The following is a 23,004-nucleotide window of genomic DNA, read 5'->3' on the forward strand; positions in this document are numbered from 1 at the left end:
ACATGGACCAGTCCACTAACTCCTTCTACACAGTATGTCATTGTTCCTCCACTCTCCATTTGGAGAAGTGGTGTAATTTCCTCTTCTACAATCTCTCTCATAGTATCTTCTGCATAAAAAAATACCTCATAAACTAAACTCCAATATCCACATATTCTGATTAGTTAGTGCTAGAAATCAGTCATGTAAAAATTTTAAATCCTTTATTTTGATTTAAGGAAAGATGTTATTTCTTTTTATTTCATCATTTTAAGTTAAATTATCTTTCCCTTCTGAACCTCTTTCCTTTTTATTTTTTTTTTTTAAGATTTTATTTATTTGAGAGGGAGAGCATGAGGAGAGAGAGGGTCAGAAGGAGAAGCAGACTCCCTGCTGAGCAGGAAGTCCAATGAGGGGCTCCATCCCAGGACTCCAGGATCATGACCTGAGCCAAGGCAGCTGCTTAACCAACTGAGCCACCCAGGTGCCCCCCTCTTCCCTTTTTAAAGAAATTCTATAGATTTTTTTTTTCCCAGACCATTAGGCCATATCAGTATCATCTGTTTAAATTTTAATAATCTAAAATTGGTCCTTAAGGAATTTCCCCTCAGGATTCTAAGATGTTCATATTTTCTCTGAGGAATATTCTGTTTCAGAGTCTAATTTTTTCATACTATCAGGAAGTATTCATGAAAAAAATAGCTTGTTTTTTCTTAAAGATGTGCCTCAGAGATTTTGTAGGCTTGGTTCCAGACCACTGCAATAAAGCGAATATCAGAATACAGCAAGCAAAATGAAACTTTTTATTTCCCAATGCATGTAAAAGTTATGTTTGCACTACATTATAGTCTATTAAGTGTGCAATAGCATTATGCCTAAAAAAGATATTTATATACCTTAATTAAAAAATACTTCATGCTAAAAAAGGCTAACCATCATCTGAGCTTTCAGTGAGTCATAATCTTTGCTGGTGGAGGGTCTTGCTTTAGTGTGGATGGCTGCTGATTGATTAGGATTGTGGTTGCTGTCTTATATGGACTTGGTTCATGGTGCCCCAAAACAATTACAATGATAACATCACTGATCAAAGTTCACTATAACACATATAATAATATTGAGAAAGTTTGAAATATTGTAGAATTGCCAGATTGTTACACAGAGACACAAAGTGAGCAGATATGTTAGAAAAAACAGCGTCAATAGACTGGCTTGTTACAGGTTTCCACAAACCCTCAATTTATAAAAAATGCAGTATCTTCAAAAGCCAATAAAGTGTAATAAAATAAGGTGTGCCTGTATAATTTCAATGCTTTCTGTGTAACTTAATGGTAGACTATGAAATGCATATTTTGCTTGATGTTGTAAAGCCATTTTGATTTTTTTCTTTCTAAAAACAACTTGTTCAGTAATTTTTAAATCATTTCTTTTGGATATCCTTGAGAATTTGATACCATGTGAATAATACCAAGATTCTACTACCGCTTGGCGGCAACATGATCAAATTATTATTAAGTTTCTTTTTAACTGTGAATGAACCTTTTGAAAGCCAAAACCACAAACCCCAAACTACTTGAAAAAGTGGCAAAAGTACCGGTTAATATGTTTATGCTTATATTTGACTCTGAATCTTTAGAGAAAAAAAACTTAAAATCTCCAAATTGGGGCACCTGGGTGGCTCAGTCTATTAAGTGTCTGCCTTCTGCTCCCAGGACCCTGGCATGGAGCCCCAAGTTGGACTCCCTGCTCAGTGGGGAGTCTGGTTCTCCCTTTCTCTCTGCCCTTCCCCCCTCCTTCGTGCTCTCTCATGTGTGCTCTCTCAAATAAATAAAATCTTGAAAAAAAAGATAAATAATAAAATCCCTAAATTGACTGCTATAATTTCACAGTAGGTCAAATAATGGGCCCCCAAAGATATCCATGCCCTCATCCCCAGAACCTGTGATTATGTCACCTTAAAAGGTAGAAGGAACTTTGACGATATGATTAAAGGTATGGACCTTTAGATGGTAAGACTATCCTGGATTATTCAGATTGGCCCAGTCTAATTGTAAATCCTTAAAAGCAGAGACTCTTTCCCAGCTGGGTTAAAGGATGAAGGAGGAGGAGATTCAAAGTAAGAGCAACTCATTCTGCTGTTGCTGGCTTTAAAGATGGCGAAAAGGCTCCGCAGCAGACGAATGCAGGTGCCTCTAGAAGCTACCAGTGGCCTGCACAGAAATGAGTACTTCCATCCTACAGCTGTAAGAAACTGAATTCTGCTAAGACCCTGAATGAGCAAGGAAATGGATCCTCTCCTACAGCCTCTAAGAAGAAATGTAGACTTACCAACAACACCTTGTTTTAGCTCAGTGAAAACAGTGCTGGATTTATGATCTATGAACTTTTCTAAGTTTGTGGTAATTTGTTACAATAGTAATAGAAGATTGTGTCTTTGTAACTGAAGTTCAGGGCCATGAGTATGTGGCAATGAGTATGTGGGTGGAAATACCCTGGGGAAGGCTTTCACCACCTTATCGTTAACAAAATTTCTAATAATTTTATTGCTTTGACTTAAGAAATTATTCTTTTCAGGTCCTTTTCCAAGTATTTGGCTAGTTGAGAGCAGATTTCAAATGAGAGAGTAAGGAGAGAGCTATAAAATACTATTACACAGGGAGATGGCCCTTTATGGGGAGAATTTGGGTTGGCCATAGAATACCATCAACGTTCTGGGTATTTGGGGAGGTGCCAGAGTCAAAACCAAACTGGCCAGCCTTAAAATTTTTCAAGATAGCTTTAGAAAAAAATATTGCTAAATCTCTCAAAAGCATGCCCACCAACAACTGCTGTGCTCTTGCTCAGTGACATAGTGCTTCTTTATAGACAGCTCAAAGTAACATTGATGTTTTACTTGAATAACATATTGTAAATACAGATCACATTTGTGTTTTATAAACTTATCTTATAATTACTGCTTTTTCTATTGCTTTTTTTCTGTTCTTTGCTTATCTTGTTTTTAGAAATTATTTGTTCTTAACCAAGCCAAAATTAGTATTTGTTTACCTTTTCATACTCTGTATCCTAAGAAAACTGTGGTTGCTGCAATCAATTTATTGCTTTGAGTTAGGGGGGAAAGATGGACTACTTCACCAGTATTGTGAAGGCACAAATAGTGATTAATATTAAACAGTTTAATTAGATAAACAGAAAAGCTGATATTTTGAGGAAATTAGCAGCAAAAAATCAATATAACAAAAATAATGAAAACAAAAAACAAAATATAATGTGATAATCATAACATACCCCCAAATTAATATTTTCATATTTGTATGAACCTGTGTACCTTTCAAGTCTTCAGACACTTTTTTTTTTTTAACTTTTTTTCATTAGGTAATCTCTACACCCAACATGGGGCTTATACTTAAAACCCTGAGATCAAGAGTCACATGCTGTATTGACTAAGCCAGCCAGGTGCCTCTGAACAGACATATTTTTACATGGTTATGATTACTGCAAATATATTTGTATGTGTCTTTTTACTTTTTAGTATTGATGTTGTATATTTACTTTAGTTCAATATTATGTTATGTCTCAAAACACTCAAACTATGAAAGCAAAGCACAATTTCAATAAAAATAGGTTAAGGGGGAAAGATAATGGCAGAGGCAGCATTTTTTTAAAATTAAGATATAACATATACAGTATCTTATGTGTAAGCTCAGTAAATTTTTACATATGTAAATACCCAAGAAACCACCACTCACTGATATGAAAAATATTAAACACCCAGAAACTTTCACTGGGTTTCCTCCCAGCTAGTTACTCCTCTATTGTAACTGCTATTCTATGTCATCATAGTTTAGTTTTGCCTGCTTGTGACTTTTATATAAATGGAATCATACAGTATTTTTACTTTTGTCTATTTTTTTTCATTCAACCATATGTCTGTGAGATTTATCTATGTTTTTGGGTATAGTGTCATAATTTTGAGTCTTTTCAAATCTCCCCATAAAACAGAAAGTAAGAGTATAACCAACATTCCACAGACAGCCACTACAACAAAACTTAGATGATAACATATTCCTACAAACTCCCAAATCCAAGTAGTTTTCCAAAATACTGTTGACACGCAAACATAGTCTCAGCATCTGTGTGTGAAGAAGCAGAGGAAAGGCAGCTAGATTTCTCAGATCATGAGAAAAGAACTCCCAAATTGCCAATAAATGCCTGAAAGTGAGACAGGCCAATCAGTTCAAATAGAAGTTGAAACTAGACAGAAATCTGTAGGATCATAGTCGCAGAACAGGATCTTAGTCCAATTACATAATGTTGCCAAAGATAATGAAGGCATGCCATAAATAGACAAGTCCTGCCAAATAATTCAAAACAAGTTGAAGGATATTAAAAACATGCAAAAGCTATGAAATAACCATATAAATCAAAACTAGGAAAATTAAGAAATGATGTGACTAGAGAAAGGGAGGTTTTTAAGGAGAGATGGCAGAACTCAGAAGGGAATTATAAAAAAGGGAAAAATTATTACAGAAGTGAAGATGAAACTAGAAGGAATCTAAGGCAAATAAACAATGGATATTGCCCTAAGGGATAATAGGAAGTAAAATGGAAGCAAGGAAAGGGCAAAAGAGATACAAAGTTTTTAATAGAAAAGATACAGAAGGTAAAGATGCGAAGTATATGTAATAGTAGTCTTCAAAGGAGAAGCCCAAAGTTATGAACAAAACAAATACTAAAAGCTACCACTCAAGAAAGATTTCCTCAAACATAAGGGATTTAAAATTGATATTGAAAAGGCATACCAGATACCTAGGAGAATTGACCCAGATAGCCAACACTCAGATATATGCTAAAACAAAACAAAACAAAGCTATAGGAGTTTAAAGAAAAAGAAGAGAATTCTGTGGACATCCAAGGAGAAGACTAAGTCACTCATACAGGGGAGAAAATGAAAATGTCTCTAGACTTTGATAACAACACTTTATGCTAGACTATAGGTAAACATAGGATGCTCAAAGAATAGGTGAGCCAAACATTTTATATCTGGCCATTCTGAACTTTAAAGGTCAGAAGCAAACTGGTATAAACATACAAGGACTCAAGGAATGTGGTTCCCATTAGTATTTCAAGGAGTCTACTGGAGAATTAGCTTCAGATTAATAATATGACTGGGGTTATAGCAAAATAAGTACTGATTGTGAGCACAAGATACATATTTACTGAGAACTAAGACAAAATGTCTGTGAAGGATACAGTATAGTAGGTATCAGCTATAGGTACACATTGCAAAAATGAGAGTAGAATGGAAGTGTATGAGAAGTAGAATAAGGTTGCTTGCAGATATTAACTGGGTGTAAAAAGATACTACTTAAAATCAGATACAGGAAAAAGGGAAGGGGGAGGATATCTCTTAATTTTCATGTTGCTTATAGTGGACAACCACCTAAAACAATTAAAAATTCCTAATATTAGCAAATATTCAATCACTGTTCAAATTTTTCAACTCTTTTCTTTTTCAGTTTGTTGAAATTAAGATGCAAATAAGGTACAGTCATTGTGATTGATCTGTAAGTTCCCCTTCCAAATTTTTTTCCCTTTGTAATTTTCTGTAGTTAAAGAAACTGGGTCATGTCCTGTAGTTTCCCACAGTCTGGATCTTGCCATCTGCAGTCTCATGGTGTCATCTAACCCGTTTTGGCCGTACCCACCCTACATCTACTGTATCAGAGAAACTGGAGTGGGTCCAGTAATCTATTTTAACAATCTCTCTAGGTAATTCTAATGCACACTAAAGTTTGAAAACCAGTGCTTTCTATTACTCTTCCTACTTTAGTTTGTTGGAAGTCTAATAATAAAAAGTGAAAGAGGAAAAATTAGGTTGATGAATGTGTAACAAGGAGAAACTTAGCATGTCTGACTCCATATTGCCTTGATTTCCCTTGCTTAGAAAGTTCTACTTAGCTCTGCACTCAGGCATGTTACAGATAAGTTTTGCAAAAACTGCTTTTTACCCAAAATCTAACTCACTCGAGGAGATGAGGAAGGATATACAGAAACTACATTACTAGATTCCTGTACTCAAAGATCAACTGATCAAAGACAAAGAGGTTACATGGTCTTTCTTTCCAACCAAAGTCACTCTCCTTGCCCCAACATCTAGCCTATCAACTTAATTGCCCTGTCATGTGGTGAGCAGAGCAAGCTTGGACTTGGTAACAAATGTAAAAAAACAAGTTTACGCATAAATATGAGAAGCTGGATTAGAGGCCAAGACATGGGTCATGTAATTTTCTCAAGAGCTGGGAGATGAATTGGCAGGGTATTAACAGTGAGCCAGTTGTTAATGATAGTCTTAGACCAAATTACAGATTTTGCTTTTCTCGTAGAACAGTGGCTGTATGTTAAAATCACATAGAGAACTTGAAAAAATGTACCCAGATCCCATCCCAAGAATTTCCAGACTTAATTGATTGGGTCCCTGGGTTTTGTTATCTTTTTTATAAAAGCACCCCAGGTGATTCTAATGTGCCACCAGAGTTAAGAACCAGTGTCCTAACTTTGCTATGCTTAAGAATCCCCAAAAGAACTCTTATTAAAAGTTTCCTGGCCCTCAGAGGAGTTGGGTCCATTAATTTACATTTCTAACAAGATCACAGGGAATATAGATGCTCCTGGCCTGGGCATGTCCTAAAGTAAGGAATAGTTACGTTAAAGCAAAAGATAAGTGTTAAATGTTAAGTGAGAGGGATATTTAAAAATTCATCTTCACGGTTCTTACTACTACTATCACAAAATTACATCTAGGGAGGCTGCCTTATTTCTTTCTAGAGTTTGAAACAAAAACGTGAATATTCCATGGCATATTTGGGGAAGAGAAGAGGTTTAGAGTATTAAAAGTCTCTCTATTTACTTTTAAAAATTTACTTATTTATTTGAGAGAGTACAGCAGCAGGGTTGGGACAGAGGGAGAAGGAGAGAGAGAATCTCAAGCTGGACTCCCTGCTGAGTGTGGAGCCCGAATGGGGGCTCAATCCCATGATCCTGAGACCAGGACCCAAGCTGAAAGCAAGAGTAGGACACTTAACGACACTTAACTGACTGAGCCACTCAGGCGCCCCTAGAAGTCTGTTTAAAGCACAGATGATAAATAGATCCTTTTGACTTAACCAATAATTATTAAATTTACTGACTGGACAAAATCACCTTATCTCCCAACCCCACCCCCCAAATTTCATAACTATTAAAGACCCATTCTTTGATGATTTGCTTGTGCTTGTATTTTTTTTTTTTAGAAACTAATAGAGTCATCTAAAAGAAAACACTTCTTAATTTTAAATAAAAATATAAATATTTAATATAACTTTAATATCATGGTACTGTTATATTCTTTGAAGTTTGTTTTTAGGGAAAGTTGCGTGTTGCAGACATCATTGTTGATGAACCTTACAGACTGAAAGAAGTTAGAGAAATATAGGGTGATGATAGTATTATCTACACATTTCTTTCCAGTTTCTCCTTTTAGTTAGGATCAGTCATCCAAGGGTTCTTAGATAATTTTTCATGTTTAATTTTAGTAAAATGTATCTTTCTGGCTGATTTCGTTCTTTGGGTATCTTAAGACCATACTTTAGGGGGCGCCTGGGTGGCTCAGTGGGTTAAGCCGCTGCCTTCGGCTCAGGTCATGATCTCAGGGTCCTGGGATCGAGTCCCACATCCGGCTCTCTGCTCAGCGGCGAGCCTGCTTCCCTCTCTCTCTCTCTGCCTGCTTCTCTGTCTACTTGTGATCTCTCTCTGTCAAATAAATAAATTAAAAAAAAAAAAACAAAAAACAAACAAACAAACAAAAAAAGACCATACTTTAGAGTACATAGGTTTAAGGGGCACCTGGATGGCTCAGTCAGTTAAGCATCTGACTCTTGATTTTGGCTCAGGTCATGATCTCAGGATTGTGAGGTCGAGTCCTGTGTCAGGCACCACGCTGGGCATAGAGCCTGCTTAAGATTCTTTCTCTCCCTCTGCTCCTTTCTGCCACCCCCAGTCCCTGCTCTCACACGCTCTCTCTCAAAAAAAGTAATATTTTAAAATATGAATCTGTGGTTTTAAAATAAGATCTTTGTTGCATCTACACCATGAGAATAGACTAGTTTTAGAATGACAGATGTGCCATAAGCCTAGTCCAATCTGTTTTGTATGTTAACAATCAAGTCTCATTTGCCTATACCAACCACTTAATTTTTATGTAAAACAGTAATCATGCAGGATTTCATAATACTGTTTGTCAAACACAAATGAGTTGATTTCATTTTATTGCCAGAAGTATATTGTTGGTATCCTTAATGTTCTTTGTCTTATTTTTAAAAAGATGATTTCAACTATTATATATATTCTTTTCTTGAACTTGCTCTTCTTAATTTCAGAAAAGGAAGTTTCTAACATTTTCATACTGCTGATGAAGTGAGAGTTCGTTCATTATCTTCTCCTTGATAACTTTTTTTATAGGCATTTTATTATTATTTTTGTAAGATTTTATTTATTTGAGAGGGTGGGGTCAGAGGGAGAAACAACAGGAGAAGGATGGTAGAAGGGAGTTGAAAAAAAGTGTCAGTAGTGGAAAGAGTCATTCAGCATATTTATTGTATATATGAACATTATAGAGAATTTAAAGTCTTTTTTGATAATAGTGTGAATTAATGAATCTTTTTCTAGATCTTTCCCATTTTCTCCACATTTTTTGGTCAGTGAGCCCATAGCTAATATATGAATATATTTGAAGCAGCAATCAAAATAAATACCCACCTAAGAGCAACCAAAAAATCAACAACAAAGAAAATCAAGACTTAATTTGACTTTGGGCTGTAAGGTTGGAAGAATGGGAAGAGAATGTATATCAATTTAGTCAAATAAATCATCCTTTTAGCAAATATGTATGTTGCATCTGAAAAAATGAAAGAAAATGCTTGTAATAGCACTTTTAAAAGTCTTTTTCTTACTGTCTTATTCACACACACATGCACACACACACACAGTCTCTTTCATCCCAGTTGATTCTTATTAATTATATAACTTTCTCAGAAAGGTCGTAGACTCTAGAAGAGGTTATATTTGACTACATTATGAAAAAAAAAAACAAGAAGAAAAGATCCATTAACCTATCTTTCATGATTTAAAATGTATATCAGAGATGTCTTTGTTATATTGTGTGTTTAGTTTCAATTTTTTAGTGACACTATAGGAATATTAAAACCAATCTTTTAGAGATAAGGACTATAGAGATCCTTAAGAATTAATAGTAAGGAATCTTTTTTTTCTTCTGTAGAATCTTTGTATTTACCCGTTCAGTATTATTACTTAAAACTAATGATGTGTGAGAGAAATTGGAAGGGGAGGTGAACCATAAGAGACTATGGACTCTGAAAAACAACCTGAGGGTTTTGAAGGGGCAGGGGTGGGAGGTTGGGGGAACCAGGTGGTGGGTAATAGGGAGGGCACGTATTGCATGGAGCACTGGGTGTTGTGCAAAAACAATGAATACTGTTATGCTGAAAAAATATAAATAAATTTAAAAAAAATTAAAAAAAATAATGATGTGAATGGAAATGGTATGGGTGTTTTTCAGTGCTTGAGAGATTTTACATACTTATATTCTACTATGTACTTTAAAAATTACATCCATGTCTTCTGTTTAGTACACATTTTAGTATGAAAAATATTCTAGGATAAAGACAGTCTTTTAAAAATCATTTAAAATGTTAATGTATGCTCAATTTAAAACTTCTTTAAGATTTTTTTTTTTTAGTATATTGATTTTTCTCTCATTCTTTCTTCTCCAGTGGTCATATGCTTTAGAAAAGCCCAACACTGGCAGCATATTTAACATCGCATGGTCAATTGATGGCACTCAGATTGCTGGAGCCTGTGGAAATGGGCATGTTGTTTTTGCACACGTGGTGGAGCAACGTTGGGAGTGGAAAAATTTTCAAGTAACATTAACTAAACGAAGAACCATGCAGGTATGATTATGTTCCATGGCTGATTAACCCTGCTTCTTCTCTCATCAGCTCACTATACAGAATATGGAATTATCTTCACTAAGTATATTTAAATCAAGTTTATAAAAATTCAGGCATATCAGAAATATTTTAACTATGCCATTAATGACTTTTTCATGACCTAAGGTTAAGAACCTCTCACCATTATAGAACCCAAGTGCCCACAGCTACTGTGGTGGTAGGGTTGAGGCAGGGATGGTGAAACTCGAAGTGTTTAGGGAATGTATGGATTCAGTTGAGGAAGGGGGGAAGAAGCTGTGACAAGTTTGATCTAACCACTCCAGTTAGGGGCTGACCCCATGGCAGGCCTAACCTGCTAGTCACTGTCAGGGTTATATTATTTTATTTATAATTGTAGAAGCTTATTTAACCTGGTTTTTTAAAAAATTTTTTTCCTTCTAAGAATTACTTAAGGCAAGTCAAATTGGGAAAATGGTAAGAAGTTTTTACTGGGAATTAGGGAGAGGAAAAACAAGTACTTTTGGAGTAAAATAAGACAGGAAGGTTAGAATGTGGCAATGGGAGGTAGGTGGAAATGTTCAGGACTGAGAAGTCCAGTGGGAGGGGTTATCAATGCAATTGTAAGCTTCTTAAAGGCACAGTACTGTGTTTCATTCAAGCCCAGTGTCTTACGTATGATAAATGCTCAACAAATATTTTTTAAAAGTTGGTTGGCAAAAGGTAGGAGGAAGAGGCCAAAGACAATGTACCAATGGCAAACCCTCTGCCAGAGAAAGGTGAACCTGTACCTTCTAAGTTTTCTTCCTCCTCTCTGTAACAGTTGCCTCTGTCTTCATATTCAGAATTCAGAGTATTGTAATTATTTGGAAGCATATGTCTTGTAATTTCTAGGTCTACTCAAATATTCTTTAGTTTAAGTATCCAGATTTTTAAATTTGGATAATATCACTAGATTAATAATAATTAGCTCTACATTATAGTTTTTCTTTGTTCTGTTCACTTATTTTTAAATTTTTAAACTTTTTATTATGGAGAATTTAATACCTACAAAGAAGTAGACAGAACAGTGTAATGAATCTCTAGGTACTCATCACCCATCCTTAACAACCATCAACCCGTGATCAAGCCTGCGCCATCCATGTCCGTATCTTCCTCCTTCCCCATTATTTTGAAGCCAATTCAGATATGTTTTATCTGTAAAATTTTCAGTATATGACTAAAAGATAAGAACTCCTTTTTTTTTTTTTTAAGCTTTTATTTATTTATTTGATAGACAGATCACAAGAAGGCAGAGAGGCAGGCAGAGAGAGAGGAAGGAAGCAGGCTACCTGCTGAGCAGAGAGCCCAATGCGGGGCTCGATCCCAGGACTGGGATCATGACCCAAGCCGAAGGCAGAGGCTTTAACCCACTGAGCCACCCAGGTGCCCCAGGACTCTTTTAACATAACCAAAATACCATTATTGTACCTTAAAAATAATAATTCCTTAATATTATCAAATATCCAGGAAGTGTTCAAATTTTCGGTCGTTTCCTACATGTCACATTTTTAAAGTTAGTTTGTTTGAATCAAGATCCAAAGTGGTTTGCAAGTTGTAATTGGTTGACATGTCTTTAAGTCTCTTAATTTATAGATTCCCCTTCAATCTCTGTTTTTATTCCCTGCATTTTATTTGTTGAAGAAACCAAATTGTTTGTCCAACAGAGTTTCCCACAGTCTGGACTTTACTGATTGTATCACTATGGTGTCGTTTGACATACTCCTCTGTCTTCTGTGTTTCCTGTAAATTAGTTTTTGGATCCAGATGATGTTATGTATGAATAGATATTTCTGTTAATTAACCTGGAAACCAAAACATTATTTATAGTATTGTATCTGTGACAAAGAATGCATTGTGAGTTCTTTTTTTTTTAATAAGATTTTTTGTATTAATTTGAGAGAGAGAGAGTGCATGAGAGAGCACAAGCCAGGGAGAAGGGCAAAGGGGGAGGGAAGCAGACTCCCTGCTGAACAGGGAGCCTAATGCAGGGCTTATATTCAGGACCCCACGACCTGAGCTAAAGGCTGACGCTTAACCGACTGAGCTTCCCAGGTGTCCTGCATTGGGTGTTCTAATCAGTTGATTTGGGAACATGATTATTTTATTCACATATTGCATGGGGAGCTAGCTAATATAGTATTGCTAAAATAAATTCTAACCTTAATTTCAAAAATGTCCCAAGATGAGAATATATCTAGAAAGAGGAGTTTTTCTTACATAATAAAAAGGAGTCATCCTAGAGATTAGAGGATTTTTACATGAGATAAAATGAACAGTGGAGGTGCTAAAATGACTTTTGTAATCCAAATTCCCTTTATACTTAAAATAATGTTTCTAAATAATCTTTCAAAGTTTTGTAACTGGAGCACTATTTTAATTTTTTTAAAGGTGTTTTGTTTTACTCTTTCAGTGATTATAAAACATTTATGTTACACTTTTGCTAAGTTGGGCCTATTCAGTGTTTTTCTTAGAATACCTTCATTCACACATTCAACAGATATTTATGGAGTGATCCCTACTTGCCAGGCCTTGGGGTAGGCAATGGGAAATGAAGTTGTGATGAAAATAAATTTGGTCCCTGTTCTCACGGAACCTCCTAGATTAGTATGTTGAAAAATCTCTCTTTTTTTTCCCCCATAAATTCATGTCAAATTGATTTAAGGTAAACAGTGAAGAAAGAAGCTTATTTCTTCACATGAAGTTGAGAAATAGACAAGGCATTGTTGGATTCATAGGCTTAAATGTCAACAAGATGTCATCATTTTCTCTTTCTTGACTTTCCTTTTCTCTGTATTGGCTTTATTTTTTACAAAACCTCTCCCTTGTTTATGACCTTGATAGTTCCAGGCTTACCTCTCTCAACTTCAACAAGAAGAGTGCTTTACTCCCCACAGTGATTGCAACAGAAGTCTCAGCATCAGGTCTCATGTGTCAAGATTAGGTTGAGTGTATTTAGTTTGTGGGGGAAGATGAGTCAACCTCATCTAAACCTCTTGGTTACTGAGAATAATGGAGAGAATGGTCCCCAAAGGAGAACCAGGGTATGTTTACCAGAGATGAGGATTTGATTCTGAGGAGACAAAAACCAACACATATCCACTATGGTTTATCCTTTGGCTGTTTACTACCATACTGTACTAGTTATCTTTTTTTGTTGCATAATAAATCACCCTAAAACTTAATGGATTAAAATAGCAACATTTGTTATTTCTCAGTTTCTGTGGGTCAGGAATCCAGGCATGGTTTAGAGAGGTTTTCTGGCTTAGAGTCTTTCGTAAGGCTACAATCAAGGTGTTGGCTAGGGCTTTAGTCACATCTGAAGGCTCCACTAGGGGAAGATTTGCTTCTAAGCTCACTGACCATGGTTGTTGGCAGAATTCTGTTTACGATGATCTGTTGAACTGAAGGATTCAGTTTCTTGTTGACTGGAGGCCACTTTCAGTTCCTTATATGTAGCCTTTCCAAAGGGCAGCTGAAAACTTGGCAGCTTGCTTTATCAGAGCAAGCAAGTGAAAAGGGCCAGAGTGAGTGTAAGCAAGACATAAGTCACAGAGCCACAGTTTTTTATGCCCTGAACTGAGAAGTGACACCTCATCATTTTTACCATATTCTATTTACTGAAAGCAGACTGCTAGATCCAATCCACACACAAGTGGAGAGACATATCCACGGGCGTGAATAACAGAAGGTGAAGAGTACCGAGAGAAGCACCACTTCACCAGCCAGTTTCTATAACTAATGCAGCTATTCTGTATGCAGTTGAAACCAAGCCCATCCCTCCCTAAAAGAAAAAACTTAGACTCATCCACTTATTCCATCTAGTCTAAATCTCTGGTCTGGAAAACTATAACTAAATGTGAATTTTATTTATTCTTCTTCCTCTCCACCTCCCCTTCCCCCCATATTGCAAACCTGCAGTGATGGGAAAACAGGATGACTGTGATGAAAACAATTTGGAAAAGAGGAGAGGGAAAACAACACATTGTTATTACCAGGTCCATAGCTAAAATCCAGCTGGCCAGGAATATACTGAGAACTCTTTTTCTTTGCAGTAGAGTTAGTTGCTTGGTTAATTTGGCAACCCTGGTGAGCTTTTCTGGGAAGATTTCCCACTTGGGAGCATTCCCTTTCTGGGGACTGTACATTGAGCAGCACTTAGTTTTGTTGTAAGGTGGGAGGCGGGGGCATGGATTGTCATAGAGACTGAACAATCACATTTTTTTGTGTGTGTTTGCCTGGCTTGGAGTTTCACAATTTCCTTAGAAACTTAGTAGACTGTTGGTTGGTTTGTTTTTTATTAATACAGAAACCAGGGATCATGTTGAGTCCAAATTGTTAAATATAGAGCTGGACCTGGCAGTTGCTACCTGGCAATAGGCTTCATTTTTACCTGTCTCCCTGGACCTCGGCTTTTCTGTGTATGGTAACTTGGAGTGAGAAGTTTTCTTCCTCTGTCCTTTGCCTTCAGGCTGAATCTTGGTGGATGATGCTTTCTGAAAGAAATAGCTGATGTCTTTGTTAGAAGAAATGCCTAGAAGGGAGAGAGTACTGGTGAAGGAGATGAAGCATTTCTCAGGTCTCCTCTTTACCTTTTTTTTCTCTCCTTCTACTGTCAATTTAGCAAGGGGCACAGTTTTGGCTTTTCATAGTTGCCATAATTCAAGATTGAGTTTTAGTCACTCTGTCTTTTGTAAAGATAAGAATTAATAATAGAGCGATTTTGAGGATTAAATGAGATGGTATATGTAAAACAAAAATAAATGGTAAGTATTGCTATGATTATATCTATGTATAGGATTAAATGAATATTCTGGAAATGTAGAAACAGAATTTTGGGGTTTATGTCAATCTGAGTAATCTAAATATTGTGGTCAGGTAGAAGTATTAGGTGATACAAGTATCAAGAGGCTAATCTTGGAAATGCCCTAAATTGAACAGAGTAAATGGGTGCATTTAAAAAATCTCTCCCTCTTCCTCTGCCCCTCCCCCCCAATAAGTAAATATAAAGTAAGTAAATAAATCTTTAAAAATAAAAATAAGTAAGTAAATAAATCTTTAAATCTTTAAAATAAATATTCAGCACAGTACATTTCTGATGTGGGATTTAACATAGTTTTGAAATTATAACCACAATTGTCAGGATGTTTTGTTATTATGGCTGAGGTGTTGTATTCCTTTTTAGTTCTAGTGTTCTAGATTCACAAAAAAGCGAGTCCCCCCATTGGATGCTTTAGGCAAATATAAATTTTTTTTTTAAAGATTTTATTTATTTATTTGACAGAGCGAGATCACAAGTAGGCAGAGAGGCAGGCAGAGAGAGAGGTGTGGAGGCAGGCTCCCTGTAAAGCAGAGAGCCCGATGCGGGACTTGATCCCAGGACCCTGAGATCATGACCTGAGCCGAAGGCAGAGGCCCAACCCACTGAGCCACCCAGGCACCCTAGGCAAATATGAATTTTAAGAAACCTATTTGTAGTTGAATAATGGCAGAGGCTTATACAATTGTACTGTTAAATATTGAATTTCCGGGGCGCCTGGGTGGCTCAGTGGGTTAAGCCGCTGCCTTCAGCTCAGGTCATGATCTCAGGGTCCTGGGATCGAGTCCCGCATCGGGCTCTCCACTCAGTGGGGAGCCTGCTTCCCTCTCTCTCTCTCTCTCTCTGCCTGCCTCTCTGTCTACTTGTGATCTCTCTGTCAAATAAATAAATAAAATCTTAAAAAAAAAAAAAAAATATTGAATTTCCCCAAACTGGTATTGACAGATAGTTTGTTTTCACTGTGTATCATGTTGATACATGTTGAAACTACCATATAACTTCCTTTAAAAACTTTCATTCCATTCCGTTAGCTTTAAAATGTTTTTAAGAGAGGATGGTATTATGGGCTTTTAAAAAAGTTTGTAGATTTCTGTGAATATGGTATCATTAGGTTCACACTTGGGAGAGAGACTTACCTGTGATTCCAAAGAGATTAATAATATATGAAATACATGTATTTTTAAAAAGACTTATCTCAGGACACCTGGGTGGCTCAGTCGGTTAAGCCTTCTACTTTTGACTCAGGTCATGATCCTAGGGCCCTGGGATCAAGTCCCGCATTGGGCTCCTTTTGGTGGGGAGCTTGCCTTTCCCCCTGCTTGTGCTCTCGCTGTCTCTCTCTCTCTCTCTCTGGCAAATAAATAAATAAAATATTAAAAAATAAAATAAAAATAAAAAGACTTTTCTGGACTCAAAAACAAGGTAAACATCTCTGTGCAGCAGAAATGGAACAAAAATGGAGAGTGTGGAGTGAAGTCTCTGACCTGCTGCACTCCTGGTCCAGAAGCAGAGCAGGAAAGGCAGGGAGGAGAGTGGCTCTGCTAGGTAATGGAAATAAAAGGACTTGAAGTAACAAGTGGCCTGATTTAGGTCTCTTTAAAATCAGAGCATGGGGATCTGCAAGGTAGTTATCTTCTCCTCTTCATGAAAGACCTCAAAAAGCCTTGGATTTAAAGAGAGACTTGCAGAGATGCCTCCTGCAGTCGTGGCCTGCTTGGTTCTAGGGGACCCATTCTCTTAGCCCTGGAGTTATGTAGTATGCAACCTGCGGTATACATCCGTGGCTTTGCAGACACAACTCAGCCTTCTCACTGAAAGCCCTCTTTGCATTTTTGTTGCAAGTCAAAATTGGCTGATTCCTGTGAGCAATGTTTCTTCTATAGACTTCTCAAGTAGAAGTGTTTTTCCTCTTTATGCCAGGTATTACTGGGTCTAGAGAGTGAGTGGATGTCTTCCTTATCCTTCATTGCTGATTTCAGGCCACAATAATTTCTTCTTCCCTGAACAACACCAATCCTTTGAAGCACCTACTATCAGAGTACTCCCCCTTTTGCAGTCATTTCCCCTACTCACTGAAGAGTGAAGCAAATGTATCAGTGTCTTCTTCTTTAATATAGTCCAACATTGCTGTTTTGTATTAAGACTTTTATAAAAAATGTCCAAAAGATTAAACTGTTTATTTTATCACAACCATAGTAGCATTTCACATTTCTCTAGTTGTTTCCTCAATATATCTTTCTATGATAGCAGGTCCCACTTCTCCAGTTATTTTCTGAATACATACTTACATAGTTGGTTTGTTAATGTCAGGAAACAAAGTCTCACATTGCATTTAGTTGATTTGTGTCTTCAGTCTTTTTAAATCTGAAACAATTTCTTCTCTTTCTTATTTGCTTAAGAAGCCAGGTGGTTTATTCTGCTGAATTTTTCACATTTTCCCATTTGCATTCCTATGGTGTGATTCCATTTAACGTGTTCATCTAACCCCTATATTTCTGGTAGACTGGTTATTAGATTTAGAGCCTTGATAAGGATAAAGAACACTTTGTAATCAGTGCTGTGGACTTCCTGTTGCATCACATCAAGAGACAACATATGTCAGCTTCGCTCTCTTTTAGTGATGTTATGGTTAATATGTTCAGGTATTGTAAGTCTTGATTCATCAATCATTAAAAAAAAGTGTGAAGAGCTCGTTAGGCTTTTACTTTAATATTTTTAGCAGCCATTGATAATACTTGTCTAGAACCATATTTCACTGGGATTTGCAAAATGGTAATCTTGTAATTCTACCATTCCTAACACATTTATTAGCTAAAGTTCTTCCATGAGACACTGCCTTTTCAACCATTTGGTTACTCTGAGGTGAAATAGTTATGAAGTTATTTTCTGTATTTACCAATTTTCAAATAAGGAGTTGATTTTCCCATTAATGTTGTTGTTGATGATGTCATTATAAACTTGCAGATTTTAACATTTTAGAGAACCATTATTCTCTTTAATGCTCAAATGGTCCCATCTTTGGCCTATCTATCTTACATTATATATATATATACACACACATACATATATATTAAACTATATCCCAAAATACAGTTTAAAATAACATCAATTAATATGTTATGAATTGTGTTTTGTGTTTCTTGCTTTGTTTCTGTAAGATAAACAAATCCATATATCATAGACAGGGCCCATCCCCAGCTCTCAGGGTTCCTATTATTCCTGAGCCTCGCAAGCGCCCCAGAAGCAGCCCCATCGCAGGATGATGGACAGCAAGATGGCATCTGCTGGCAGGGTCATTCCAGTAGTCAAGCTACGTACTCCATTAATATGGTACTCTGACAGAAGAGACAATCGTAAACCCAGTATATCAGAAATTTCAGATCAGCAGGACTACCATCTCACTCTTCTTCAATTTCACAGCATTCTAAAGGGAGTAAATCACCAGGTTTGCATGCATCAGGGTCCACCAGACACTGCAGAAATAATGAAAATATTGCCTCAGAAATACAGAAAGAAACTTGTATCTCAAGAAGAAATTGAATTTATCCAATGTGGAGGCCCAGAATAATCACTAACAGTATGGCTGCTCTTTGTCATCAGACAAAAGAATGGTCTTTACAATAAAGGACTTCTAATGTGGCATGTAATACATGTAATGAAATACATGTAATGAAAATTTATACAATAAACAACTTGAATAAATAGTGTGTAAAAAAATGAAATATAGGAAATTTAGATACTTACATCTCCAAGTGTAGGTATCGTGGTCAGCTTCTCCATAAGCTTACCTAATTGTTTATATACTGATTAAAGTATTCATTTAAGAAAAATCCATATATCTTCATATCCTTCCCTTCATTAGATGAAAGGTTTTATACTGTACACATTGTTTTGCATCTTGCATTTTTCACCTTACACTATGTCCTAGAGATCACTCTATAGATCTTTCTTTTTGGAGCTGTGTAGTATTCCACTTTGCAAGTATGGCATAGTTTTTTTTCAGTCTATATCTTACTGATGGACATTTGGGCTGTTTCCAGTCTTTTGCTATTACCAATAGAGCTGTAGATAGTTACAGCATTTCATGCGTGTGTTATTTCATGATTTTGCTTATTTGTCTTTGCAATAGAATTCTAGAAGTAAGATTGCTGGGTCAGGGAATATATGTATATGTAATTTTGCTATCTATCATGGTGGTAGTTTTGTGGGGATGGGAGTTGAAGAGCAGATAATAAAAATATAATATGCCTTATAGGTATAGTGCTTTGAAGAAGTACTTAAAAGAAGTTTGACTTTATCTTTTTATCTTTTTTCCATACCCTTTCTATAGTTGTCACATTTTATTTAGAAAGATGGTAAAATTTTGAGGGGAATTTAAAAAAATTCTAACTTCTAGGTAAAATTAATCTCTTTTTCTCTACTTTCACCTTTTACTACAATGTCCGACCAGTTCTGGTATTGACAAGAGATAAGATAAATTTAGCTTGCTCGAAGTTTTTCTTAATTTGTTGCAGATTGTCCATCAACTTCAGGGTTGTAAGCAGATACTGCCAAAGGTTAAAATCCTTGCTAACTTTATTCTATTACTTTTATAATGGTTTGACTATCATAAGTAAAATTTTTATTTGTTTGTTGGTACTTAGCTTCCTTATATATTATCTCTATGTTTTAACATATGGAAATACTTGTGCCCCTCTGTGCAGCTTTACTAATACCTACCACTCCATTTTGATTTTTTAAAAATTATTATATCGCTTTTTATAAGAACTTAAATTTTAAAGTAAGACCTAGCCCTAAAAAGAGATATTCTTACTGTTTGGATAGAAATCATATAGTCTCTTTCCAACTCCATATGCCATATATATTATTCACTATATCTCAGTGTTACAGCATTTTTCACCATATTTCTCCATTGCTACATTGACATTCAGATTGGCTTTCAGGTTAGAAATCTACATTTCTAAAAAGTTTTTTTTATGTCTTTCTTTTGTTAGTTGACTTTTATACAAGCCAAGTATGTTGTCTTATGGCTAGTTCCTACTGAACTCTTTCTTATATGATTAGGTAATCTAGAGTGCATTGAATTTTATGCTTCAAAATCTTGCTAACTTACCTAATTAAAATGCTGATGTATTTTAATGTTGTTTGTTGGTATTTCATTTTTCCTTGTTTAGGTTCGCAATGTTCTTAATGATGCAGTGGATTTACTGGAATTCCGTGATAGAGTCATTAAAGCATCTTTGAACTATGCACACTTAGTTGTTTCAACGTCTCTTCAATGTTATGTGTTCTCGTAAGCATCTTGCATTTCTTAAAAATTCAGAGTTTTGTCTGTGATGAGGAAATTTATTTTCAGCCTTTCCTATCAACATGGTTTGGTTCTAAATTTAATTTTCTTAAAACCTCGCTTATCCTAACTTACTCCCAATCAAGAAGTGATTTTAAAATGAGCTATAACCAATGAAAATAAATCTAATAAAGTTGTGCATCAGAGGTTAATAATCATTTTTATAATAGAAAATACTTTCTCTGAGAGTGTTTACTCTTTCTTTACTCACAATCCTAAGAAATTTAGTATAACTTGATTTCAGAGTCCGGAGGAACAGCTGATAAAGGAGGAAAAGGACCCACCTAGCCACTGGAAGAGAGGGGATAGCTAGCAGCCCGACAATAGGCTGAAAGTTGTTCAGTAGACACACAAGGAGGTATTCATGCTTAGTGTTATAGCCTAGGGTAATCATGGATGTTCATACTGAAGATACAGAGTTGCCCAGAGATGATGAAAGAAAATATATTCAATCTGCTTTTTAGAAAGCAGGGAATAATTTCAGTACACCCAAGAAACTTGTGCCTAAAACAAATATACTTGGTATTTTTTTAACTGTAACTCAGTATGTGCTGATGAATGTTGAACTAGCTTTCTGGAAACAAACAAACCTGATTTTCAGTGTTTGCCTGTTCTGTAATGTAAATACTTCTACCAAGGCTCATTTCAAGATAGCAGTATGATGTCACTGAAAGCAGAATTGAAAAGGGATGCACAGTAGCAAGCCATTATATAGAATTGCCACCATATAGATACAACAGATGTAAATAATCTCAAGTGCATAGATAATAGTAAAATATAGTAAGATCATCTGGAAGTAATAAGTTTGGAGCACTTATCTTTGTTTTGAATATAATTTGCTTAATTATAAGTTTATGTAATTTATTCTTAAATAATAGCTCTGTTAAACAGTTGCCTTGCAGAATTCCTGAAAATATACCAGTTGGTACAAGCTGGCTCTAAGCATGCCCCCAACTGACTTCTCAATTATCCAGGAAACTCAAGTCACCACTATGTTACTATCCTAAGTTGTGAATAGTTAAGGATTGTTTTTTACATTCTGTGCTTATATTTATAACATCATGTGATTATAGTTTAATCATTGAATATAAAATTGAAGATAAGGACTATATGTGTCTTATTCACAACTGTATACCCAGTATCCTGCACTGTACTGTGTTCAACATGTATAGGTACTTAATAAAAAAAAGTCTTATATGAATAAATGAATCAAAAAACAAAGTATAGTGGTATCTTGGATTCCTAAGCCCAGTAATACACAACACAAAGGTATCCAATATGATTAACAGTAACACTTACTACAACTATATATTAAAAATTCTCACTCACTATATGTAAATCTGCTACTAATCAGAATCTGCAACTTAGGACAGCAGTCAAGAATTAAATGGAAGAAAGAGAGAAGAGAGGGGATAAAGAAACAGGTGGCTCAATTTAAGTTATAATATAACTTAAGCTAATATAATTTAAATTAATATAAGGAATTTTTTCCTCATATGAATGAGAAGGAGCAACAGTAAGACTTGGGAAAGTCAAGAAAGATACTAAGTTAAATAGTTGCTGTATAGGGGAGAGATTATAGAATGTGAAGAAATTTCACAATCACTTAGTGCACATAGTCATTAGAATAATTAATTTTCACGGAGTTGAGGAAAAATAGAGAAGACCTCTTCAATTTAGGGTTTCTTTGAAGGAAGGTAGGGCTTTTAACCACCCCAAATGATGGGTTTATTCTGCTAGTTTTAGTGGCAATGTTTGAATCCATAGGATTAGTATCATGTGTTACTTGTATTAGAAAAATTGCTTTTTAAAATACTTAAGAAAAGTTTGGCAGTTATGATTTATTTTTTTTGTCACTCTACTTTTCATATATTAGTTAATATGTGGCAAAATATAAGACTGCTTTTCTTCTTTTCTGACTTAGACATGCCTTCCCACTCTTGTCAAGACATTTACTAAGGTACAAAATTATTTATTAAAGTGAAATACCAGGTAGTGGGAATGAGGTAGTGCTGAGATCTATCATCACCAAAATATATTTCATTAAATTAAAAAAACCTACTAGTATTTTTATTTAATTTATTTATGTATTAAAGATTTTATTTTTAAGTAAACTCTAAACCCAATGTGGGGTTCAGCCTCACAACTCTGAGATCAAGAATCATATCCTCTACTGACTGAGCCAGCCAGGGGCCCCAGAACACCTACTAGTATTTTAGATAACAACTGTCGTTTATTGAGCACTATTATACTGCCTTTATGGTCATGGTCTAATTTACCCTGTGTGTTGAGTATTATTATTATTTCCGTTTTACAAGATGAAGAAACTAAAGGATATACAGAGTATTTAAGTAACTTACTCTAGGTCAAATTACTAAACTTCCTTACAAAAGGAAGAGCTGGGGTTTGACCCCTAGGTCTTGATAACTGTTACCCCTTTTTAGTAATAAAAATATAATTTTTAAAATAAGCATAAGCAATATAGTGTTTTATATGAAAAGAAGTTCCAGAAAAAGTAAATAATACATAAATGTTCTATGTTAAATTTTCATTTGATTTTTCAAATAATTTTTTAGAATTTAGAATTCAAATAATTTTTAGAAAATTGCTCTATTCATCAGTGTGGCTTAGGGCAGACATATATATCCCAGTTATCATAAATACCAGATATTTTGCAGGGGGACATTTGAAAAACCTCACAATCAGGCACCTGGGTGGCTCAGTCGGTTAAGCAGCTGCCTTTGGCGCAGGTCATTATCCCAGGGCCCTGGGATGGAGCCCTACATGGGGCTCCCTGCTCAATGGAGAGCCTTCATCTC

At 35.6% G+C, this 23,004-nt stretch overlaps 1 protein-coding gene and 1 pseudogene across 7 annotated transcripts in view; both read left to right on the forward strand.

Moving 5' to 3' along the window:
- The window catches only part of IFT80 (intraflagellar transport 80), a 114,710-nt gene that overhangs the window by 54,741 nt on the left and 36,965 nt on the right, over nucleotides 1-23,004 (forward strand). For all 7 annotated transcript variants that reach the window (XM_046003131.1, XM_046003125.1, XM_046003128.1 and 4 more), the window contains 2 exons: nucleotides 9,804-9,983; nucleotides 20,013-20,131. In XM_046003131.1, coding sequence (XP_045859087.1) covers nucleotides 9,804-9,983; nucleotides 20,013-20,131 — 299 coding nt within the window. The remainder of the gene's footprint in view (nucleotides 1-9,803; nucleotides 9,984-20,012; nucleotides 20,132-23,004) is intronic.
- Nucleotides 18,098-18,406, forward strand: LOC123940363 (annotated as a pseudogene).

This window comes from Meles meles, chromosome 4 (genome assembly GCF_922984935.1).
Source record: "Meles meles chromosome 4, mMelMel3.1 paternal haplotype, whole genome shotgun sequence".
In the NCBI taxonomy this organism is placed as follows: Eukaryota; Metazoa; Chordata; class Mammalia; order Carnivora; family Mustelidae; genus Meles; species Meles meles.